The sequence below is a fragment of the Diadema antillarum genome, unplaced genomic scaffold (genome assembly GCF_040938485.1).
Source record: "Diadema antillarum isolate AM-2024a unplaced genomic scaffold, OU_Dant_1.0 seq00000740_RagTag, whole genome shotgun sequence".
NCBI lineage: Eukaryota > Metazoa > Echinodermata > Echinoidea > Diadematoida > Diadematidae > Diadema > Diadema antillarum.
Genome location: NW_027271638.1, coordinates 106,039 through 133,045, shown reverse-complemented (window position 1 = coordinate 133,045; position 27,007 = coordinate 106,039). Strand labels below are relative to the sequence as shown.

At 37.7% G+C, this 27,007-nt stretch overlaps 1 protein-coding gene across 1 annotated transcript; it reads left to right on the top strand.

The window, feature by feature from the left end:
- The first annotated feature begins 480 nt into the window (after positions 1–480).
- LOC139738388 (uncharacterized) lies at positions 481–25,276 on the top strand. The gene is made up of 10 exons (XM_071649023.1): positions 481–992; positions 4,645–5,789; positions 6,830–7,011; positions 9,710–9,802; positions 14,788–14,937; positions 16,244–16,471; positions 20,389–20,805; positions 22,470–22,622; positions 23,928–24,186; positions 24,906–25,276. Exons 2-10 carry the CDS (start codon positions 4,697–4,699, stop codon positions 25,055–25,057), a joined length of 2,727 nt encoding a protein of 908 aa, XP_071505124.1. The 5' UTR covers positions 481–992; positions 4,645–4,696; the 3' UTR covers positions 25,058–25,276.
- Positions 25,277–27,007: the final 1,731 nt, after the last annotated feature.

Sequence of the window (27,007 nt, the reverse complement as noted above, 5' to 3'; positions counted from 1 at the left end):
GAATGAAAACACCGGGTTTAAGTACCTCACCAAAAGAACGTGGGCCTAAAAGTATTGTATTTGACTTCTATTTATTGTTATTATTATCATCATCATCATCACCACCACCATCATCATCATCATCATCATTATCAAGCACTATGTCGTATAACATTCAAGTTTTCATGTCATTTGAGATCATTTCAATTTTTGTTTGTTTGCTTTTCTTTGTCAAGTCAGAAGGATTGGTCCAATGCGAAAACTTAGGCCTATAAGACCAATGCCCTCGTAACCCCTGACTAAAAGTCGCGATGTGGCTACAGTGAGTTTCCACATGCACATAATAGTAGTGCAACTTCACTTGCTCTGTCTTTATTTTACCGAGTCCACTTCCGCATCACAAACTCACTAGTATAGATGAGGTTGCGATCACCACCGTTAACATTGTCTGTCAGCTGCGTATGAGATTGGTCGAGCTTAGAAAACGCAGCAATAGCATCTTTGATAGAATAAGACAGGAAGCCATTAATTTAGATTAAATTTAATCATAAAACGCATCATTTCGTATCTGTACTACTCACATGCTTTGCTTTGGATTTACGTATATACGTGCATCCAGTGACCAGCGCTAATATATACCGACTTCGTTGTCACACTACGATTTAAAAAAAAAAAAAAAAAAAAAATCCGTGGTTACTTCAACGAGCTGCTACGAGGATGTGAAACTCAACCGTCATATCGCTTACACTCACTTTTTCTATCTTTTATCTACCACGATTGGATTTAACACGACGGTTTAGCAAGACGGTGACTCTGGGTTGCATCACGCGTTGTACATTACAGAAGGGATAAAAAAAGTATTGGTATATGGGGGGTAATATCACCTCCAAAATGAGAGGGAGTTTGGTGGTGTTTAACGCTGTGCCAGTGAGTGAAAACCTCGTGACGTGACTGGCCGCCAGATACCCGGAAAAGTGGCCTGGACGCCAGAAGAGTCTCGAGCCAAAGAAATGGTGAGTGGTCTATATAGCCATCATGATCTAAGCAGTCTCATTTTAATGTGCATTTTTCTTACTCCGTGCTCACGTCGACTCGAATTAAACGGTAATGATTGAACAAAGACTATGGTTGGAAATTCATTTAGATTTGACATGAATTACTGAGATGCAAGAAATTCTGAAGTTCTACATGTTTTCACACAAATCATCGATATTATCGCCTTACATCTTAACAGCTGGCTTGTACATTTTTTTTATTATATTATCAGTGTATGGTCATGTCAACATAATAAACTAGCCTAAGATTTCTCTATACTACTACCAGTAGGTAATTGATAGAAACGTTCTCCAAATAGATTAGATATGAAATCTTGCCAATTTAAGTACATACCATAGCGCATAAATCAAGCTTGGTGCTATTATACTAAAAGAATATGTAAATGAAATAAATGTAAAAATTTGATCGTGTCATTTTTAAAAATCAATTCACATACAATATCAGTCCATAACTATATAGCATGTTTCCCTGCAACGTCTTTTGTTAATCATATCAGCATGTGGAAACAGCAAGTTGTGCTCAGACTATAATGGGGAAAGTTGTATTTCGGTGTCTTTTGTTTATTATATCAATTCTTTTAAAATGATTAACAGATGATGTCACAGGCAGAATCTTTGTCTGGAAATTTTCTTTTTGATGACGTATCCACGTAATCAGAAGAGGAAAAAAAAGTAGACGAACTATAATTGTAAAATAAATGGCAGGTATTTAGATATCAATTTGGCCAAATGATTCTGAGGGTGTCATGAATCAACGCAAGTAAACATGCATTTTGCAATAAATTCGAAAAAATCGACAAGTCAATTTTCATCAACTTGAGTTCTGTGATATTGAAGCTGATAAAAACAAACAAACCAGTTTATAAATACATGTATATATATATACATAAAGTAATATATTACACATTATAACTTTAATTATTAATACTTCCATGTAATGTATCTTACGAGTGCATTATCATTGAAAAGATTTCATTTTGGGGTTTTTTCTCTGTTTGATCATAATTTTAGTTTTAAAAAATAGAACTTTGAAAATGGAATCTATCTGTGTTAGCATCGAAGCTGTTCAAATAGTTCCACTGGGGTCACTTTATTGCTTTTAATTGATCTGTTTAACCACATCAAGGATACTTCGCTATGAGAGTTCTACTATCACAAGTAAAGTATAATCGCTGTTTTCATGCAAAATCGATAAAATCCGTCACTTACTCCCTCTTCATTAACATAATTTTATGTTTGTTTTGTACCAGAATTATACAGTATAGACTGTACACTGCAAAAAGTCCGGTGTTAAATATGAAACACCGAGCTGGTGTTAAATTTCCGGTGCTCATTCATGGTGTTAGATTAACACCCCCGGGTGTCATTTCAAAATTTGAAATTGTTTTTTGAATAGTTTCTTAGTTACTGCACTTCTTGTTAATTTTGAACTTCAACAAGACGATAAAGAATTTTCCCATAAAGTACTTGATTTTTTAAAAAATCGGTTAATACATTTACACCACAGTAACACCAGTTGGTGTGGTCCCCTGTTGAAGCTGGACGGGTGTTATACCATTGAAATTAACACCACCAATATCAAATCAACATCATGCGGTGTCATTTTTGAATTAACTCTTGCGCAGTGTCAAAAATATCACCAGCCACAGTGTCAAATTAACACCACGAAGTGCCAGGCGAACACTTTTTAACACCGTCACAATACATTTTCTACACCTGTGGGTGTGGTCCTCTATTGAAGTTTGATCGGTGTTAGATTTAACACCCATGGTGTTAAATCTAACACCGATGTTTTTACAGTGTAAATAATATCTACTTTTTGGTTGTTATTCCTTATGTCTTCATATAAAGTCATGGTAATGTGGCCGCAACTAATTGAAGGTTATTTTGGATAACTGTGTTAGATTACTTACGGATATTTTATTTGGTAATTGAAACAACGCTTCTTCAATAGAATCAACTGACAACACAAGATGCCTTTACAGTCGATAAAGCTTGTAGACATGGTATACAATGTAGCCTGTTTCGTGTTAAAAATCAACTTCGCAGAGGGACTAGCTTGCATGCCTTTCTTTTTTATTCTCCCCAGCCATATACCCGTTTTACTCTTTGATTAAGAGAAATTGGATTTAAAAAAATCTTGCAAAAGGGTATTATAAGCGGTGGATACAAGATTCGAATCAATGCGAGCATTAAGTCAGAAGGGAAAGTCCCTATATATTTACCACCAACAGACCACTATACCACGATTCATGCTCTCTCAATAGCCTTGATTTCACCAGATTCGTTCCCACCAAGGTCATGCTGTATTCGATGCAACTACTTCAAGTATCCATGTATTTCCATAATCTAAATATCATTCAATAACTTTATCCAATGGCCTTTGTGTTACATTTTGGAATGGAAAAAGAGTGCAGAAATACGATGAATTCAAATCCTAATCAAAAATTTACTCATGGAAATAATTGCTCTAGTATTTCCTACTTGTATCAAAACTTGAAACTAATTCAATTCTCTCAAAAGCAGAAAAGTGGTTGATGGTCCAATACAAAATACGGTCGGCATTCAAAGTCAATTAAACAAAATAATCTATGGTTATGGAAAACATTTAAGATCCTTCTAAATTCGAATTGTATAACTTGCGACTTACTTTTCGAATGCGTCAATTTAGCTTATTTGCATGTCCTTCATATTTTCTCGGAAGATGGACATTGCGTTGTATCATGATTTCAGAAAAACGCCCCAAATGTTTAGGTTAACGAACCTCATCTTATTTTCGGATCAATGAAATATATATGGAATCGGTGTGTTCAAAATTGCGAACCTTCGGATTAACGGATTTTCGGATTAACGAACTTTTTGCTGCTGTCGTTGGATGAAAATACTAAAACAGGACAATAAGAAAAAATATGAAGAGAATACCACAGATTTCATTTTTATGAAAAGTCCACATTCTGTCGACTTGCCACTGTGGCACATTCGTTAAGGGTAATATAGTTCTCCCTGTATGCTATCTGAAAGAGGTATCTAGTCAGGTGCTTTTTTATTTGCTCGAGAAATATGAAAATAATGTTTTTAATTTAGTTTATATTTTCTTTATATCGTGCTGCAGTGATGCTGTAGTGTTCACATCCATCCATGGCGGCACAGAAATGTTAAAAAGTAATAACTTTTGTTTGGATTGTCTGACTTTCCTCAAACTTTCACTGATGTGTTCTCCTATATAGTATTGCTGCTTTCACCCAATTCGGATTGTATAGACCCTACCATTTGGGTGAGCCACTTTGTCTATATCCTGAAGATATAGTGTTTGAGTTATATACTTGGCATGACTTGGGTGACTATGAAATATAAAGACAGGGGCCTCCGAAAGTAAAGTGTTTGCATCAAAAGAAGCAGATTCGAGTAAACTAGACAATCATTCCTTTGTCGTGGTTGCCATTATTACAAAGGCGCCGTATCTATCATGAAAATTTGTAAGATTCAACACAAGCTGTGTACACATGAACAGCTAATAGTACAACATTATTACAATAAAGAGGAATTGCAGTATCACTATAAATGGATTATAACCATCTGCTTCTTTCGACCAAAATTTTTTTTCCGACAGAGCTGGTGGTGATACATTCAGGGATCAAAGGAATATACAAAATAGATAGAAAATGGCGAGAGCTGGCTCTGATGAGGACGTGTATAAGTCTTGCTATGAGGTGATGATGCCCATACCAATACCATCTCCAGAGGAAGACGATGCAAAGTTGGCTGCACCCTCTCCAGTCGAGGAGCTGAGGACTCCTCCGACACCGGCTTTGCGTCGAGGACTCGACCATGAAGCGACTGGAAGGGCCCCCTTGAGGTCCTCGCCTGTTTCTACGTTACTGTCGGGAGAAGAACTGCCCTCATATCAAGAACCTGAGAGTACCTACGAGGTGTCAATGTACCTAGTCGAAGGACAATATGACACACCGCGCCATCAACCGCCAGTGCCATCCCCAAGATCCCAAGACGTAGCGGCGTCAGTCTATCAGAACGTACAGACTCCAAAGTCCCCACGGGTCCTCCCATTCAGGGCCAGAGCCAACGTTATGGCCCTGCCCGAGCAGCCGGCTCTGCCTGCGCGAGGACGCGTGGCGCTTAGACCAAGAGGGAGACGACAGGAAAAGCGTGTATCCCCTCTCCCTGTCCAGGATGACGAGAATAAAAGCGAAATGAATAAAGAGGTCACAGAAACCCTGGCTCCGAAAGCATCATATCAGCCTCTGATAAGGGATATTAAGGAGGAAAATCTCACACCGATGTTTCCTAATTTCAAGAAGACTGGCTCCATTGATTTCGATGCTCGCATCTACCGATGCAACGAATCGCCTTTGGGAAGCGCTGGCAAGCAGACTCTTGTAGCTGCCGAGGAAAACTTCGCGTGCGCCATTGTGAACCACGAAGGCGGTTACCTAAAATTAAGGCGGGCACAGGCGACACTCTTTATACCCCCTCACGCTATTCTCGGTGACCCGGAACCTGTCGTTCTCTACGTCATGTCTAAGACGAGTCAAGTAGGTTATCAACCTCTGTCGTCAAGTCTAGATCCGGGTCAATTCCTTGTCAGTCCGATCATGTTCGTCGGGAAACCAGGATCAAAGTACTGTAGTATGGACATTGTTCTCTCCTTTCCAATGGAGTCGAGCCCAACTCAGGAAGTGACCTTTGACCTTCTCACCGTAAAGACGTTCGACTCGCAAGGCACTTGTCTTCCCAAAGGTAAATCAATCACACCTTTAATCACACCTCTACCAAATTTTGAAACTTATTGGACAAAACTCTCTGCCGAGGACTTTCTCGTTGTCACATGAATTTATCAAAACTCACTGTTTGCTGTTTAACCGGCTGTTTAGAAATGTATCTATTTTTAAACAACTTTATATTCAGTATTGGTAAATTAAGTTCTCCTTAAATTCCCCAACTGCCGTCAGGAGCTATTCTACAATTGTTGGTCTGATTCTGCCTGGTCAATCTGGTCTAGGTTGGGTGTTAAGCTCTAATATTTTGCGAGTCTTAACCGTTCAGTACCTCTAGCATAAGATGAATAGTTTATTTTTTAAAATCAATTATTGTAATGACGAGTATTTTTCTGAAAAGTATCTCATTCTTTGAATGATGTTGTTGTCATAATGTGAAAATACATCGCGTTTGAATTACAGTCAGAAAATTATATTCAGAGCACGAAACTCTTGGGATGAACATGTTCTGAATGCAACCAAAAAAAAAAAATGGAATCAAACAATGTATTACACTATCAAATTATCGATTTTGGTGCTATGAGCATAATGACAGCATGTGGGATAAGCGTATGCCCTTAAGTCAATCTTATTTTATTTATATACATTGTAACTCATATTTCTCTAATGGCGCTATTCCAAATATCCAATAAAGCACAATTGAAATCAAAAACTTTCTCAACATAGACAAGGTAATTAGTGATTAGTAAAATGACTTTTGAGAAGTTTTGATTGATGATTAATTCTAGATCGAATTACCGATGCCTTCTACCTACCGGAAATTCACGAGTCAGATTTAATGTGGTGGGATTCTTAACCGGTGGGCCGCGATATCGGCAAAAAAAAAAAAAAAATAGATATCAAACAAAATATCGTGTGGGAGCTCCAGGTTATGAAAAACACAAAGGTTTGCGAAGCGCGTAAACCTTGCATTTAGACTTTAAGAGAGATAGACCTAAACCTATTTAACTATTCTTCTTATGATATTCTTTTAATTTCTGGTGGGTTTTTTTTTTCTTTCAGATAATGCGAGATGGCGAATTTTGGCACATGGGTACGATTATTTCTTCACCGTCTATGGAGAGCGAGGTGTGCTCATGGTATCACAGTCTGCTTTCTACGTGGTTCGTGCGACAGTGGCAGGATCCGTTGCTACCAACCAGATGACGTTGTGTTCTGAAACCAAGCGGATTTCAAGCGAGAGGGTAAATAACCATGATTATTATGTAAAGGCGTGGTGTGGCGAGTAACGCTCTTCTTGGAGTTTAACCGGGACTTTTAACCCGCTGTGTGCCACATCGATTCTTGTCCATAGGTATGTGTGTTAAAGTTGTGCCCATTTGACTCAAAGGCAGTTACATTTGAACAGTCACCTGTGTGTTCGGGTGCACGTGCGTCACGAGTTCGACACCCTTGAATCATACAGCCCAAGAGTTTTACAGCCCAAGAGTCATACAGCCAAAGAGTCATACAACCCATAAGTTCGACATTAAGCAAACAAGGCCGACGAGACGGACACATTAATCCCCATGTTGTACTGTCGAACTCATGGGCTCTTTTTACCTGGTGTCGAACTCATGGTCCTTCTCTCCCCCCCCCCCCCCCCCTCTCTTTGATATTAACCATCGTGAGGTTCTTTGTTTAAAACTAATTTGTGGTCTATTTGCCTGTGTCGAAACGATAGGCTGCATGACTCCGTGGGCTGTCTGACTCATGGACCTTTTTTCTCAATGTCGAAGTCGTGGGTGTTGGTCTCGTGGGATTACCCCGTGTGTTCAATGCTATGGGGTTTTCTGTACCAATGGACACCCAAAGCACGCAAAGTGTTAATCGTAAGATGATAGGTTCGAATCCTGTATGTTAGTTACACTGCAAAAAGTCCGGTGTTAAATAGTGAACACCGAGCTGGTATTAAATTTTCGGTGTTATTTATGGTGTTAGATTAACACCTCCGGGTGTCATTTCCAAATATAAAACTGTTTTTTTAAGAGTTTCTTAGTAACTGCACTTCTTGTTGATTTTTAATTTAAACAAGACGATCAAGAATTTTACATTAAAATACTAGATTTTTGAAAAAAAATGTGGAAATAAATTTACACCACAGTAACACCAGCTGGTGTGGTTCTTTATTGAAGCTGGACGGGTGTTAAACCATTGATATTAACACCAACAAATATCAAATCAACACCATGTGGTGTCATTTTTTTAATTAACACCAGTACAGTGTCAAAATAACACCAGGTACAGTGTCAAATTAACACCTCGAAGTGTCAGGTGAACACTTTTCAACACCATCGCAGTGCATTTTCTACACCTGTGGGTGTGGTCCTCTATTGAAGTTTGATCGGTGTTAGATTTAACACCCGTGGTGTTAAATCTAACACTGCTGTTTTTACAGTGTATACAAGTGCGTCCAGTCCTGCAACGGGTGTACGGGTTGACGGACCTCAGCATTTCCGTAGCCCATCCCCTTTCTACCTTCTAATTTCGCGGTTGTAACAGAAACCTTTCATAAAGGGAAGCGTCAGTTGTGTAACTGCTTTGATCAATCCCATTACTCTTAATGGCAAAATACAATGTATATGAGGGTTGATTTCAAACTGTAGGATGTACAGCGGAGAATCGCTTTCGACGCTATTGGATCAAAAGACCTATAATGAGAGAATGTCTTGTCATTTCTGTAAGGTTTGAGTTGAGTCCATTTATACTATGATGTTGTATATCACATGTGATTAGAACATACAATGGCATTAAAATGCTCCATCCTCTTAGAAATGCGCTTCACCGGCGGGATGGCGCTTATATGTCATTAACTTTTTTCATTGTACACACAAATACACACACACACTTATATACTCAAATGCTGGAAGTCGTTTTATTGCCAACGATAAGAAGAGCATCTCTCGCAGACAGTGTCATTCCCAAACTAGCCATACTCTGACAAAGCTTACAAAAACTTGTGTAATTATTTTTTATTACAAATGACAGTTCGCAGGCTAGTGTATATTATGTAACATCGCTTGGTAAACTGTTTCATAATTGCCAAGTTTGTGCACCACGATATGAAAAAAAAAACTTTATTGTTGTTGTTTTTTTCAGTTGGTGGCTGGTTTGGGCATATCTAACTGAAGAGACAAATAGAGATGGAAGGAAAATCAAGTATCTAGTATCTAGAGTCTGCAAGTTTCTTTTGTCATGACATTCAACACTTGCGTTTTACTTTGAAGTACAGTTGACACTACTTAGTATTATGTGTTTCGACTTATCCTGACCAATGTGACCGCAAAGTAGCAGCCTAGCTAGAACGCCCATCTCAATAGACATGACAGCTAGACACTGCTTTGATTTACATGTAATTGACAGCGGGAATAGTAGTTATGTTCTAAAGCGCTTTGTGCATTCCTTATAGGATCATTATCTATTTCATTACAATCATCTAATTTTCCATTGCTTACCACAGATAATGCAAAGTAAATGCAACTGCTTAATCCGAAGGGTATACCAACTTTGATGGAAAGAGAGCCTTTCTGTGTGCCATCTCTATAAACCATCTACATTCTGGAAAATCATATCCCACAGGATATTCTGAAATCTGGCACAATTACGTCATTTAGGTCCTCTCTCAAAATTTTCGTTACTATTATCATTTTTTTTTATAATCATCACCATCATTATCATCATTATCACTGATAAATTCCATCGTGGCCGTCCAAGCCCTTCATAACTTAAAATGTCTAATTACTCTCAGATAACGAAATCAAACCAGCACATAATATACAGTGATCTTCTCTCCCTCTCTCTCTCCAGTGTTATACCCACCTGTATAAAGTTTTCCAGCCTGGCTGATAGTAAAAATAATGACATCATTTATGTATTTTATATTTCTTTTTTATTCTGCCTCAGCTGCGGATTATTCTGACCGGGAAGACATTTTCAGACATAAGACGGGCAAAGCTTCATGTTGTCTTTTCAAGGGACGACGACAACGAAACAGAGGTAATGGCGTTTGGAGTTTCTTTAAAATATCCATTTTTATTATAATTAATGATATCATGAATTTCCATATTATAATACATCCACACGAGGTAGATATTAGACAAAATAGAATGCACGAATATACATTTATATGATATATATATATATATATATATATATATATATCATATTAGTTGTGTGTGCATATACCTAATTATATTGCAAGTGAAGAAGGAAGCTTATAATATTTGATGATATACATAACTGTACAATTAAATAGTATGTATATATATATATATATGTATATATACATATATATTCATACATGCACATAATTATGAAATGAAATGAAATTATGTGTGTATGTGTGCGTGTTCATGTATGTGTGTGTTAATGATCTTTTTATGATGATAATTCTTTATTACACTAATGATTTGTTGATTTTGATACCTTTTTTGATATTCTATCGATGTTCCAAAGGGTGCATTGCTATTCTTGCTTATTTAACTAAATTGAATATAATAATTATGTTTATTATATTTTGCATAATGCTTTTATTATGCATTTTCTACAAAATCATAGAATAACAATTGTGTAATCAATACTTTGCATTTTGCTACGGTTTTTGTGGACAAATGGAAATAATTGTCAATAGCACTGAACTGAACTTAAACAGTGGTTAAAGCTCGGTGATATCTGTTTTGGTCATAGCTCGGATATCAATTACATTTATTCCATGGACATTGATGGATAAAGATTTAAGAAAATGACTATTAGAAGGGACAACATGTCATGTTTTTTGATTCAATGAATTCATTGTTCATCCTCCAAACCCCTTTGTACATCTGCAATCATAAAAGTCACGACAAAAACCTCACACAGTTTAAAGAAATCAAAGAGGGTTTAATACACGAACTCTTTTACAAACAGACAAAGAAGGTAAAATCGAGAAGCGCAAATGGTGGAAAGTGTAATTATGTACTATACGGAAAAAGAATAATTATACTTATAAATGAAATTAGACGACCAGGAGGGTAGGGAGAAAACACGAAACAAAAACTGGCATATATGTGGATACCGCAAGCGAAATATATGCAGTCATATTCCTAAGAGCCTTAAGTGTATGGTTGAATCCAAAGCAAGATAACCAATCGTAATACGGAAATGAGAGATATACACTTCATGCATCATAACATGTGACGGTTATAATTGTGGTTGAAAGTCAAGCTAATGAATGTATAGCGTGAATGCACCGTGTAACAGTAACTACAAGGAGTTATAGGGCGAATATAATAAGAGATGCAGTGCTCTTCACTCTTAGTTAAGATAATGTGTATTGGAGGTTTGTAATTGTTATTTCTTCAATCTTTATTTTTCATAATTCAACTGCATTCTGCACCCACACTTGCAACTGCACTGCACCCACCTGATCACCCATTTCCCCTCAAGAGAGTTGTGTCGCCGGATCGTCTTCTTATGAGAGCCCCATCCATTTCCATCGTAACCGCTAACGATGGCGGTCTCCTGCAGTCAATACTCTCACATTAGATTTTACTGGAAAAATACTTACTATGTACAAAGTTTATCTTTTTTATATGTTTTGTATACGTTTACTGCACAATGCGATTGCTTATGTTTGTCGATTATTTTGTGTAATGTTAGGTTCTCATTTTAAATCATTGCATTTATTATTCTTTCTCTTTGTGTCTTTGAAATTTGTATTGAATTTGTATTTGATTGAATTAATTCTGCGGAAATAGATCAAACCAAAATCAAAATCAAATCAATGTCAAGTGTTCCACAGTAAAGACCGTGGGCGAATACGATTTGACAAAATCAAAATGCAGTCTTCAGGAACTTGTATAATTATGCGCTTTCTGTGCAAGGGACCCTACAGTTTGTACAACGTTGTGGTTTTTAGCGCCAATCAGCACACAAGGGACACATGAAGGGTAAACGGTCTTGAATGGTTATCTTCCCAGGCTTGGTATCTTCTGCCTTGATATCACATGCGAACGATTTTGAACCACAAGAACTTGAAATAAGGCCAGGCTCGTCATGAGTTCGCTTGTTACATGATGAGAGTAACAATAGACTCATTAGCAAAAGATTGATTTTCTCAAAGCGTTTGACTCGCGAGCGCTCATTACTCTTGTGTACACTATATTGCCCACATGGGTCTCAGTCTCGATCGATCTCTTAAAGGCATTGGTCAACAGTGTTTCGGAGCAGCAAGGTCGTACATGCTGCAAGTGTATTTTATTTGATTGTGTATGATGATGAAGCTACTTATGAGGAGTCTGACGGCAAAACGGCTTAAGCGCCATTTTTTAAATGTCAAAGTAAACTTATGATTAGATAAAACAAAATAAAACCTTTCCAGTGATACCTCAGTAAGGATTGGGAATATTCTAAAATTATGATAAAGATATCACGTATTTTCTTCATTATTTCCTTTGTTTTTAGCAGCTTTAATCGCAAATATTTCAGATTAAAAAGAATGCAGATAACTTGTTTTTCGATAGAACTCTTCAAAGTTACATTTAAAAAAAGAGTGTGACTGCTACGTACTTCAAAGAAAGTTAAAAGCTGAGATTGACTTGACGACCATATTCATCCGACCCATATAGACAGCAATGATCCGTCTCATTCAAACAATTTCGGAGTATATAGGTCTCTATACTGCATATAGCATGTGAACAGACATTATTGATATGAGCATGATTTTAGAGACATCTTATGTTTCAATGTTATTCCTGGCCATTTTTTTTTTCATCAATGGTTTGACTATCCTTTTAGAGACCTGTCGGGAAAAGTCGATTTTAGTTTTTGTAATGAAAACTGATGTATTGTTACAAAGGACGACTCCGGACCAGTTGTATAATACTCTGAAAAGAAATGGAAATAAATTATGTTCAAAATAATAGTAAGAAAAAAAAAGATTAGGAAATTTATAATATTATGTGTTTTTTCTAATTTTCGAAAAAGTTTTTGAACAGTCAATATGAATCTGTATAAAGTGAAACGATGATGCCAATGCCTCAGAACTTGTTACATAACAACAACAACAAAATTCTTAAAATCATGATTAAGAATATCCCCTATTTTTTGTATTGTGGTCTTTATGTAGCAGCTTTGATCGCAAATATCTCAAATTAACCAGAATGGAGTTAAGTCCTCTTGCGATCAAACTCTTCAAAATATTACCGTCTTTGTCCATCTAATCCCCCGTTTGTCAAGATAGTTACTTTGGTAGACATGGCTCAATGTAAATGTCCACTATAAATCACCAATGTGTTCTTGCGACTCCTGGTATATTCTATCATCTACTCTCTTAAAAAAATCGAGTGAAAATATTCACTCTTAAAGGAGTGAATACAAAAAAGAGTAAATTTGGAGTGAAATTAGAGTGAATTTGGAGTGAAAATGTTCATTTTCACTCATTTTGGAGTGACCTCAAGGATCACTCGAAGATTTTGGAGTGATCCCGCATCATTGCATGCCCTTGCATATAGCAAAAATTCGGACCGTTGCCGTTACCGTGCTTCGTGTATCGAGGCCTTTTCCAAGATTCAAATTCAAATTCATTTTCATTTCCATCAAATAAACAGAGAAATTAACAGAGAGGCCTTAACACTATGTATATGCTGAAGATCACTAAAGTTCGGGATTATACCTTTGCGGATATTGGTTTAGGGCCTACGTGTCTCGCATGATAAGTTTCAAGTAACGAAAGCGATACAGAAAAATGAAAATGAAGACGCTATCAGCGGTGACATCGATAAACATTACTCTACATAATCGTCATTGAATGAATATAAACACATTTGGGGTTTTCACTGCAATGGAATCGAGCTCGGCATGAGAACTTTGTTAAACTATTTTTATAACTCAAAGCTATAATAAGTTAGCCTGGCTTGTAACATCTACTATGGATACATATACGTTACTGTATTGACATTATTATTTCAGTGATTCTATTTACGTTATTCTTATCTTGATATCGCATTCCAAAGTGGATATAAATTGCATTATCATTGTTTGCATAATAGTATAAAATGTTCGCCCTGTTTTCTCACTCTTTCGTAAAGGCAGTGTTTGGAAAAGATATATTTACGGCGTATATCTTCAACAATGTAACGAACTCTTTACGGCTCAGAAAAGGTCGTTTTATCAATTTATTCAAACATAGATATTTTGCAACTACGTCGATAAAGGGCAATTTGTCAATCAGTTGCAATAAAAAAAAAAACATCTCGACGGTAGAATTTAATAAATTTGAATATAGTTATTTGCTTCAACCGTGTAATTGGAATTCAAACTCATATCAAAGTGAACGACTTCTAATTTGCAAAAACATAATAACAACAGAAAAGCAAAACAAATGAGAGTCCACCTGTGTACATATTAAATAGAGAGACCAGTTCAGATACAAAAAAACAACAATTACAAACTAGATGAACAAAACGACCATTTTCATATTTTGACTAAAATTTGTGATAAACTTTTTATCTCAATTTCTCAATCTCTATTTACCTCCGAAATATTCAACTGTCGGCGCTAAAGCCTTCATCAGCGGAATGACCCGTCTTTGCCTTGATTTTTATGACGGTCGGTAAGCGGGTCATAGACTTTCGGAATTGAATTTCCAATACAGATGAGATTTTACTGTGTATAGATTCCCATTGTGGGAGCGCTGCGACATTAATATAGTGGATAAGACTCCCGACTCCCAATCGGAGGTCCCGAGTTTGATAAACTCCCAGTGCTTACGTCCTTGGACAAGGTATTTTTACCCACCATATCCCTTTCGACCCAGGTGTATTTGGGTACCTGGCAATGCTAGGGTAATCATACATTGAAATAAAAATGGCAGGGTCCTCTGGTAGAGCAGTGGTAATACTGAAGAGGCTACCCTGGATAATTAAGACCTTATTATTGTTATCATCATTATTGCTATTCTTATCTCCTGTTGCACTTTCTTGCTATCTTGTCATTCACTTTAGCGTGTTATCCAGGCCGAAGACCAGGAGGGGTATCGAAAACTGGATCACGTGAGGACCATCAGCATCCAGCCGTTGTCAGGGCAACCGGTGTGGGTGAGCTTGTCGCATCTCACGAACCCGTCTTGGCGTCTCCAGACCAGTCCCACAGCAGTACGTATTAACATTCTCGTCTAAAAGTATCGGTTACACCGGAGCCGAATCGGCTGCGAATCCACCCGAATACGGGTATTCGGGTGGACTCGGGAGTATTCTATTCTCCTTCCCCGAATGGCAAAAATTCGGGAGGGATTCTGGAACATTCGTGGAGGGATTCGGCTCGTTTTGGAATGTTCAAAACCAGCCGAATACCCTAAAAACAACTCCCGAATGTGGCCCCCTACAAATTTCATTCGGGCCATATTCGGGGTGTATTATTCGGGTGGAATTTGGTTGGATTCGGGGAGGCATTCGGGGCATTCTGGGCAGATTCGGGCCTGTTCGTATCATTAGTGGAGTAACGGCCCGAATTATCTTCATGAATAGACCCGAATATTACCAATAGAGCCAAATCTGCCCAGAATGCCCCAAATACCTCCCCGAATCCATCCGAATCGTTACCCGAATACAGAGCAGAATACAGACGAATGAGCCGAATAGGCCAGAATACAGCCAAATAGCAGCCGAATAGGTCAAAAGAGCGGCCAGAATGACCCGAATAGCCTCGCGAATAAGCCAGATTGGCGATTGTGCTCTGATTCGGAACGTATTCGGAACGTATTCGTCTCTAATTCGGAGAGCTCCCCGAATCAGAGACGAATAGGTTCAGAATCCACCGAATTCATCCGATTCAGTCATGTTCGGGCAGAATCGGTCCAAATTTATTCGGGAGAATTCGGCTTTGGTGTTATTCTGGCTCAACTTTCCTCTCCTTTCGCTCTTCTTATCCTCTTACCATCCGCAGGCATTTTTTTATTCCCTCATTATCACAACGTACTGTAATTCTTTACTATGTTTTGAGCTTTCTCTTGTTATTTTGACTGAGTGTCTGCAAAAGGGAATGTTACAGTGTTATCAACAAACCGAATATGAATCTCTACTCAAGCATAACTTTTCGCTATTCTAGTACATGTTGTAATACATGTATCATGTTATCATTGTAATTGTTGGTTTTTCATTATTAGCATTACATAGTGGCAGGTACTTTTATGGTTATATTTCTGCTATTATCATTATTGTTATTATTATTATTATTATTATTATTATTATTATTATTATTATTATTATCATTATCATTACCATCATCATCATAATTACTTTATCATTATCTAGATGCATATTGCGAAAGTGTCATTCTCACTAGTAATGAAATCATATATTCCTTTTGTTATTATGTTCCTACTTGTTTGTTTGTCCACTGATAAGATTGGCTGTAAGAGAAAAGATAAAGATTGATAAATCCCGAAAAATCTACAAACAGAAATTTTCGACGCAAGAGCTCCTCGACTACGCAGACCGGTACCCACCGTCGGTCACCTTTGCTCTGGGGGAGATCGGAAACGAGTACGTCCTCGACTCGTTCGTCCAGTGCGTGGTCGTGGCGCACCAAGGATCGATGCCCAATCACCAGGCAGAGGATGTCGTCAGCTACGTACAACTGGTCGGTGACGTCACAATTATGCAGAGAAAAAGTGGCCAGTTCCTAAGCGTAAGTCTACCATAATTATAGCATCACAGGGAAACAAGTACTTATATATAGTTCTCCGGCAGTGAGTTTAGATAGTTTAGTTTGTCGACTAATGCCACTGCACACTGTACGACTCATCCCACGAGTATATGCGACAGACAGACTCTGGATATGAAATATAAACAATCGTGTTGTTCTGAGGCTACTACTTTTTATTTCGGATCCAAAGTCTGTCTGTCGTGAGTCGTGTAGTGTGCGGCGGGCTTAAGACATACAGCAGAAAGTACAGTGTATAGTCTTGATTGTATTTGTTTTACTGGAACAAGGGACTCCCGTTATTGTTACAACGAAGTCTTCGGGACAGCTAGTTTTCTTTCGTTAAAGCGAAATTTCGTCATGGCCGAACAGAAAAATATGCAAAGATATATGCATGGCGACGATGAACTTGTTGCTTAAATCTTAACTTCGTTGTAACGAGAATTTCGTTATAAGCATGTCTATTATAACGGAAGTATACACTATGATTTGTCCTCCGTAACTGCTTTAGGAAAACGATGAATGCTTATAGGCAGGTAAACTATATTGGGGCTGACGACCTATAAGGACTTTATGATAACTTGCTAGCCGAGAGCTTTACCTAAAGAATGCTTGTCCTCTTTTGTATTGCACACTTTCTCCATACACAAAAACTCGGTTCTTCCATAAGTAGACCGTAATCTGTTGTCCATATCACGAGTGCTCGGCATAATCACTTGTATGTAAAATCAAAGAGTTGATTGTGTGTGAATGTGTGCGCATGTTTCTATGAGATTGTATGTGAGATGAAGGTAGGGGGAAGGGAGGTACAATGCATGTGTAGTGTCTTAATAGGAACTGATTCTAGCTAGCAGATCTTAATCGAAACTTGTATCAGCAAAGTGCCATATCGCTGCATGAAACCAACGTCTCCACATTCATGACATTTTTAAAGTACGAGATCACACCACATTTAAAAACTAAATTTAGAATGAGACAGTCAGAAAAAAATAGATGTGTCATTATACTCTGACAAAAAGTAACAAATAAATGAAAATGAGCAAAGAAATTGGATGTACAAATTAATAGCTACGTATATCAAAAGAGCAATGAAAGTTAAAGGGTTTCGGGGACGAACCCTGTACAAGGGCTCTACATATCTGGTTCTGTGAGTAAATGATATACAGTATGTCCCCCTAAAAAACTTACTGTCAGATTTTCGTTTGATAACTTACACTATGATTTATCCTTCTAAATGCTACCTCAGAGTCTTAAAATGTAACATCTTAGCTACATTATGCAGACAACCCCATTCAATTTGGTTGAGTGGTCACAGAGATATGTGAATCATTGCAACGCATGTCTTCTTCCAAGTTAGGGCCCCGTCACACTACAGCGAATGCCCAACGAATGCCAAGCGAAAGCCCAACGAATTCGAAAATGTGAAGACAGTTTGCATGTCTGACGTTCTTTGAATTCATTAGCTATTCGTAGGGATTCGCAGAGATACGCTGGAGATTTTGGACATGTTAAAAAAAAAAATAGGCTCCAGCGTATCTCTGCGAATCCAGACGAATAGCTGATGTATACAAAGAACGCCAAGCATGTTACGAACTATTCTAGTATTACCAACGGATGTGAACATATCTTCAAATTTTCCAATTTATTGGACATTCGTTGGGCATTCGTTGGGCATTCGCTGTAGTGTGACGGGGCCTTTAGGCGCTTGGATGCTCTTGGAACTGCATAATAATGATATGTGAACACAATGGACAAATCTTGGAGGGAAGGGATTCCTGACATGCTCTACAAAACTCCTCATTTCTCTTTGACCACTGAAGCAAATCGGATAGGGTTGTCAGTAAGATGTGGGTAATAAGTTATAGTTTCATACCCTGAAATTGTATTTGGACTGATTCACTATTTTTAGAGTTAGCACCTGTGGAGGGTCCCGTTGTAATTTTTTGGGGACATACATACGTTATAGCACTATTTTTTTTTTCTTGCAATCCGGAGATCACAGGTCCGAATCCCGATTTTCTTGGCTAATGTCTTCGTTTGTTTTCTGGTCTGTTTCCCCATATTCGTTAGATTTATTATCAATCAAGACAGAGAATTCACAGTTTCACATGTTAACATTGAATATCAAAATTGGTGGCAACAACACAAATCGGAATTAAAGATCACATGGTTGCGACTTTTTATCACTGACTCGTAAAACCAGCGTGGGACCCCTTTAAACTCCCTTTTTGATTTATATGTCCAATTTAGGTTAAATCTTTACTGCATTCAAAGTTTTATTCCACATTGTTTTATTTTAGCCAACTTACCTTAGAAACATACACTTATGCGATGATGATAACTTAAGATTTTTTTAACGTTATGCCCATCCATGTAACTGAACTTTGGTTAAAGACACCACACGATGGACCACGGTGATAGTGAATATGCGATGGTACTTACTGTAAAGGTGTAAAGGTATAACATACTGGCAGTAATGATAGTTAAAAAACAACAAAATAATTAAACACTCTTAAAACATCCGAGTCAGAACTGACCCGGAACTGGGTCCGTTGGGGTCACACACCATTCCGGGTATAAAATGACTTGGAATTTGGTCATGAAGACCCCGAATGGGGTCACCCTGGCCCAATTCATGACTCTGAATGGGTCATTATCTGACCCCATTCCTTGTCATTTCTGACCCGGAACGGTGTGTGACCCCAAACGGACCCAGTTCCGGGTCAGTTCTGACTCGGATGTTTTAAGAGTGAGCAATGACGGAGATTGAATAAAGGTCGAGGCATAATAGCATTACGGCAGTCGCTGAAAGCAAAAGTGACAAGTGAAACAGAAGCGGTGGCAATTGCGGCAGTAAAGGTGGTAGCAGGAGAAACAGAGATATTAAGGGACAGTCTCCTTTAAAGGACAAGTTCACCTTCATAGACATGTGGGTTGAGTGAATGCAGCAATATTAGTAGAACACATCATTGAGAGTTTGAGGAAAATCGGACAATCCGTTCAAAAGTTATGAATTTTTGAAGTTTCTGCTCCCTCAAGGCTGGATGAGAAGACTACTATAGCTTGTGATGTCACATGAGTACAACGATATAAAGAAAGAATAAAGAAAATTCAACGTATTTTCACTTTTCTCGCATAACAAAAGAACACTTGACTTCTCTCTTTCAGAAGGCATGGGGAATAATATTACCCTTAACATATGTCAGAAACAAGTCTAAGAAATGTGGACTTTATTCAAAAAGTAAAGTTTTGTGAAATTCTCTTTTTATTTTCTTTATATGGTTGTACGCATGTGACAGTAGTCTTCTCATCAAGCAGTGACTACGCAGATACTTTAAAAATTCATAACTTTTGAACGGATTGTCTGATTTTCCCCAAACTTTCATTGATGTGTTCTGCTAATATTGCTGCATTCACTCAATCCACATGTATAAGAAGGTGAACTTGTCCTTAAACGTAGATGTGGATTGAAGACTAATGACATGAATGAAATGCATAAAACCTTCAAAAAATAGTATAATCTTCATTATAACAGTTCATTTCATTGTAATGTCACCCTCTCAAGACAAAAAGTAAAGAAGTTTTGATGTCACAATAGTACAACGATATCGAGAAAATCCACGCAGGATAACATAAAAATGCATTTTTATCGACCTTCAAAAACCCGTGGACAAAATCCTTTTCAAGGAATGGAGGATAATGTTTAAGTTAGTAACAAGCAAGTCGATAAAATATGTAGGCCAAGTTTCATTAGAAATCAAACTGCAACCTGTTAAACTTGCCTGTCGATCTATAGACCCGGCCTGGGCAGGGAAGCCTCGACGCCCCCCCCCCCCCCCCCCACGCACACCCTACAAAGCTTTCTCCCAGCACACTCAATTTACCCTCTTTTTTTTTGACAGATGTCTCTAGGACGAGCGTCGGGGAAGAAACTCCCCGTGCTTTCTGTCCAGCCTTCCCCCTGTAACACGCTTGTCTCGGCCGCGCAGAGCAAGCCCAACATGACCACGCCAATCATACAACTGCCGCCACATTTGCCGCTGATCGCGGGCCCCGAGTCTCCCCGGGTGTCCAACACTTCGAGCTGCCCGTCCCACTCTCCGCCGCCCGTCCCGTCGTCGCAAGACCACAACGCGATGACGTGGTCGACGTCGTATTCGTACGACGACGCCGTGAAATGCAACGCCCGCTTCGACGAGATTCTCATCCCGTATCAGTTTATGGGGAAGATGTGCCTGTACCTTCAGGATGCCAGAGCCGAAGCCCGGGGGAGGGGCTGGAAGTCAATCGCACTTAAGATAGGTCTCTCCGAAGAGCAGGTGAGAGACTGGGTCATAGGGCCTATATCCCTATCTCAAATTCCACGGCATGGTTTAAAGAATAATGTCTCCCAACATCGTGTATGATGCAGAAATACTGCAGATAAAAGAAGAAGAAGAAGAAATAAACAACTGACCCCATGTTACTCGAGAATGAGCTCCTTTTTGCACAGAGAATAACGAGTGGAATGTTTTCGGGGTCCGAGTAAATTCACTATATAGAAACTATAATGCTTATTCCCTCGCCAGCATCAGAAAGAAGTTCCCATCAGTTTTATAACTCTGAAGAAAAGTCTTGATTATCTACCTGTAATACAGCAGCTTACAAGGAATCTGTTTGCAAAGGGGATGCACGAACTATGAATACTTTAAGAGTAATTTTTTTAATAGGAAAACAACAAGTCACGTGAAAAGCGACATATAAGAGAATGATTTAACATAAACGGAGTTTCACGAATGCGAGAAAGCTTCGGACTTATAATATGCGCCTTTGCTCTTTACATAGTTAATTTTCATTTCCATTGCATCCATTATCTCTGTGTTGCACCTCTGCCAAGAGGAAGATTATCTTCTCCGACGCTTGTTTGTTGTTTTCATCTGTCTGACAGTAACCATGGTAACGTTTCTTTGGTCAAAACATCGTGAAGGTTTTTGAACATTTTCAGTTAAGATCAAAAATCGGAATGAGAAACAATAGTTTTGAAATTTTGTAGGTGATCAGGATTACCGTCCATATCATAGTATTAATTTTTTGTTATTATTCACTTCAACGTTTCATTTTTGGAACCTCTCAAAGAATATCTATACAATAGCATAATACGTTCTGTAATTCAGTATAAATGTCATACTATTCTATTCAAGATATTTAATTGGATTCATAACACTTGATGCAAATCTAGTTGTCTCAAGCGAAGTGTCTGCTATTGGAGAATGTCCAATTGAAGATGGCACCATTATACTGACATGATCTTAGTATGTTTTTGCCCACATTTGATTTTGATTTTGATTTTCCTGTACAATATCATAGCGTTTCGATTTTTGGTATTAATATTTATATTGCGACTGATTGACAAATTGGCCTACATCGGTGTGAATAAACATCGATTATTCAGTGTTATATTAGTAGCAATGATAAAAAACAGCGAACAAAAAAAAAAAAAACAACGGCCACGATTATACCAGCAACCTCCTGGTTGCCCGACACAATGCAGGCGTCATATCCACTGTAGATAACCGCTCTTGCGCCGAATAGCCAGTGAACGTTCTTATCCCTCAGCAGCGTAATTCAAATTATGATAAAAATTCTGCGTAATGTCAGTCAGTTTCAAGGAAAGCAAATCCGCACAAGAATCATTAGTTTGAATCCATTTGAATGTTAATTTTCTTTTTGCAAGTTGCACGTGTTCATTTTAAGTTCTCAGGTGCAAGTATAGTTATTCTATTTTGATTTAGTCCTGATCGGTTTTTCATTTCTTTATACTATTCTTATTACTCTCGGTTTTATTGCAGTATCCATCTCTCCTCAGATTTCTCGTTATTCTCATCGCTGATGCCATTTCAAATAGTTATTGCAATGTACTGCGGAGTTAAAACGGAAAACTAGACAGACGTGTCCATTGTGAAAACGTCATATTCGCGTTTCAACTTTCGTTTTGATGCCACAGCTGCAGAACCTGACGAAGAGGTACGCCTTCCAGTCTCCACTGGCCATACTCCACCTGTTCTTCGGCGCCAGTCAGACGATTTGGGGCGTGTCCGCACACGACACGGCACGGGGACACTTGGCGCGACTTCTCTCCATATCACAAGATATTCAGGTGAGCGAGACAGTGCTCATTATTGCTGCGTTCACACTGACTTCTGCCTCCCGATCTTCCAGACGATGCTGTTTTCATGCAAGAACCAAGAGGCCCCAAATAACGTAGATTAGATAAAAGATCTTATTGTTTTCTATTAAAAAAAAGGTTGCATTTAATTTATTATTTAATTTAATTTATTTTGTGATTATATTGGTGCAGAAAGCTCTGAATAAATTTGAATTTGAATTTGAATTTGAAGAATAGATCTCGACTTTCTAAGGACTCGGAGTAAAGTGTGAACGCGTCTTACAATCAACTGTCCACGTCTTGTTTAACTGAATCCTTCAGTCTTCTTTTCCCCTCCCCATCACTATTCGTCTTCTCTAAATGATGTCAATTTGACGCCCAAATGACCATCCAATTTGACTCCACAACGCCATGTAACTTAGTTCATCTCCGATCTCATTTTTCTCAACCAGAGCAACCCATTCAGACACTACCAAAATCATTAGCATAAAGAAAATGAAAAGTTAACACAATTTTATTTTCATTGTGAGTATTTTTTTCTTCATCATTAGTTTTGTTCCAAATTAATGTTCTAACAACCATGACAACGTTGACGTAACTGCATGAATAATCATTAGCTTAAAGGGATGTATAAGATTGGTAGAGGTGAGGATTCAGCTTTAAACTTTTTGCAAGATACTTAGAAACCATTTCATGAAATGTTCAGGAGCACACAATTCTAAAGATGAATTCAAAGTTTCTTTGAAGAAAATCGGGTTTGAAATGGCTGAGATATCCAGAAACAGAGTAAAATTAAGCGATCCTAATAAAAGTGGATCCTGTCTTTTATTTTGGATATCGCGGCCATTTCAAAACCGATTTTCATAAACTTTGAATTCTCTGAGAATTACACAATTGTTCTTTCATGTTTTATCAAGGTTTCTCATTATCTCAAAAAAATATCATAAAAAAAGTTGAAAACCTGAAGCCCCATCTTAACTGAAACTGTCCACCCCTTTAATGATTCCCGATTTTTTATCATTATTGTTATTTCTATCATTACCAACATCATCACGATCGATAGTCATTTTCGTTATCATTATTATCATCATTAGTACATGTACTATCCTTATTATCCTGGTATATTATTATTATTATTATTATAATTATCATCACCATCATCTTCATCATCATTATTATCAATTCAATCATTACTATCATTAGTTTTGTTCTCATATTATTCAAAGCTGAACCATTTCTTTACACGCAAGATCCTAACCAGTCCTTTCGGTGATTACCTTTTCTGCCTCCGAACAGCGCGACGACCTGCTCCTAGAACTTCAGCGTGAGCTGACGAACATCGACCGCCTCGAGGACCGGCAGAGCATGTTCCTCTTCGACGCCCTACCCTTCGAGTCGAAGACCGGGAAGGGCGCCCTCTGCGGCAGCAACCGACACTCGCTCAGCGACACCGACGTGAAAAGTGTGACGAGCGAGAAACGGGCGACGGGCACCATCAGGAGCCATCTCAGCGATATGTTTTCCTGGTTCAGGTCAAAATCTCACAACGTCGGAGGTAGGTTGGGTCTTTGTGGAAGAAATTGGGCAGTTTGGTTTATAGTCTGGTTTCTAGACCAACTCCATATTTATTCTTGACAACTTTAGTCCCTTCCATATGAAGCGCCCTCCAGGGCGACGAAGTGGCGGCTTGCGCCGGAGTCGCCGCCGCCCTTTCCAAACCATCCGAGTTCGAGTCCAATTGAATCTTTATCAATATTCCTTGAACAAGATGTTTTACCCACTGTCTCTCTGTTGACCCAGGTATATTATAAATGGGAACTTAGCGACAACGATTATTCTCGTTATTGCATGTCATCATCGATTTGTTGTTATTGTTGTTGCTGTATTATCACCGTTGTCCTTTGTAAACATAGTGCATTGTCTAACAATGATTACTATAGTGCTATTTTTTATGTGGTTGGTTTTGTTTTTCTTCCCCCTATCACTTTCTCTCCCAATTGTATCATACATCTATATTCTTGTTTTGTGTGTGTGTGATTGCATATATTTTGCTCCTTTCCTTCTCTCTCTTGACTGCTCTCTTTGCCACCACTCCCCCCCCCCCCGAAAACCTTACGAGGCCCTATCAAGGAGTGTGTATGTGTGAAGTTTATATTTATTATATTTATCTCTCTCTCTATGTATGTATGTATATTTATATATAATATAATATATATATATATATAATATATATATATATATAATTAAATTTCACTTTCTTTTATTTCTCACTAGGAAAGAAAACAGAGGATGTATACGTAGAGCCGGTCACGGTGTCAAACTTCAGAATCTTCGACGACGCGTACATGTATGACGTACCCAAAGCGACTGCAAGCGAGGAGATGAAGCGGGAGAAGAAAGCCAAAAAGTTAAATCAGTACATGTAAAGGATGATTCCGTCATCCTCTCCCGCAGAAACCTTTTCGGTGAACCACGTCCGGTACTGTCCTTGAATTACTTTTGATAGTAATTGTCTGAATAGAGGTGGAAATCCACTTGATATTTTCAAGTTGACCTTTGACATAATGTTTGGTTGTTAATGTTCTTCTCGACTAATAGTATAAAATGCGTACCTGGCAATGTTGTGTAATGACAGTGGCCGCTGATTAGAGAGAAACGGAAGTGCGCTAACAACAATCTGCCATGCGCATGACGATGTAGAGCTTCGAACCGTTGTCAATAAAATCATCCTATCGTCGATGCCATCATTGCAAAGGAGGCCACACACACACCTAACATACATATAAATATGATATATATATATATATATATATATATATATATATATATACATATATATAAATATTATATTCTCCTTCCTTTCTCATATCTCATAATATGTATAATATATATATATATATATATATATATATATATATATATATATATATCATGTGAGATATGAGAAAGGAAGGAGAATATAATATATATACATATATACATATATATAAATATATATACATACATACATATGAAGAGTTTGTTCGCAAAAACCGATAAGTCCATTTTTGAAGATATTGAAGTATGGTCTCTGTCATAAAGTACAAAATAATACCTTTTAAATGATATATTGTACACTGCATATAAAGGCACATTTTTGAAGTTATGGTAAAAAGAAGCAAATTTTTTCTTATTATTCTCAGTATTTTTCTTGACCTTTAATTGCAAATATCTCCATTTGCCAAATATGGACTTATCAGTTTTTGCAAACAAACTCTTCATATATATATATATATATATATATATATATACGTATTATATATAAGTCAGTCTCCTTACAAACGAACAAAAAAGGGAAGTTCTGCAATGTAAATACAACCCACATGCTTGGCACGAAATTGTGATGCATATGCAAATTAGATGTATGACGTCATACCTTCAAAAGTCTGCCATTAGCGTGGACACATATTTTCCTTTATGTCCTGAAAAAATAGATATACATTTATATATATATATATATATATATATATATATATATATATATATATGTATACATATATATATAGCATGGGTAATATATCATTTGAATTCTTTGGATCCATCTTTCTAAAGCTGTTAAGATTCATCAGTTTTTACTCTTTTTCATTTTTTTTTTTCAGTTTTGAGGGATGGCCGTTGTAGGTTATCAAATGACTACAGGGTTGGCATAATGTAAGGCAAAAGGCAAGAGTTGTATGTCAATAGACTGACACATAGTTTGGTTCACGAAAACAGATTATTACACTTAAAAATGACAACGTTTCTTTTCCCATATTTTTGTCCTATAGTATTGTATGGAAACTTCATTTGTCTGTTTCATTTCAGATTTTTTTTTTTAAATCAAGTTCAGCTTTAACATGGAAGAGAGTGAATTGTTTCATGACTGCATAAAGGAAACGGCAGGCCTGAGAACTTCAAGCATGGCATAAGTACTTGTAAGCATCATTATATTTTATCATTAAACACATAATGTACAGCAAGGTTACTGTAGGAAACTTTCACTATGAGTTTTCACTGTGAATTGACTCATAACGTGCCATTCGTACGTGCCACTCTCGTACATTCGCAGCAGTGAACAGTAGTGAACATACAGTCAGTCAGTTGACGAGTAAACAGTCAGTCAAAATGTGAAGTTTCCACAAAAGGGTTATAATGTTTATTCAGCGAATGCATGCAGAAATGCTGAAGACACACAATCTTGACAAGGTCAAATATTTAGGAAATATTGTACATTGTACTGGCCAATCCTTTCACGAAAAGTTCCGTATCTTAACGTCTCATGTGCTGCCCTCTATAGATATGAACTCCACAACATTTCGTGACGTCACTGTAATCGAAGGATAGATAAAAAAAATAAT

What these genes read in the sequence shown, in the direction of transcription:
- LOC139738388 (XM_071649023.1), top strand. Translation starts at nt 4,697, where the DNA reads ATGGCGAGAGCTGGCTCTGATGAGGACGTGTATAAGTCTTGCTATGAG. An exon ending in TAGGTCTCTCCGAAGAGCAG is followed by an intron (nt 20,806 to 22,469) that starts GTGAGAGACTGG and finishes TTGATGCCACAG; the next exon opens with CTGCAGAACCTGACGAAGAG. An exon ending in CCATATCACAAGATATTCAG is followed by an intron (nt 22,623 to 23,927) that starts GTGAGCGAGACA and finishes GCCTCCGAACAG; the next exon opens with CGCGACGACCTGCTCCTAGA.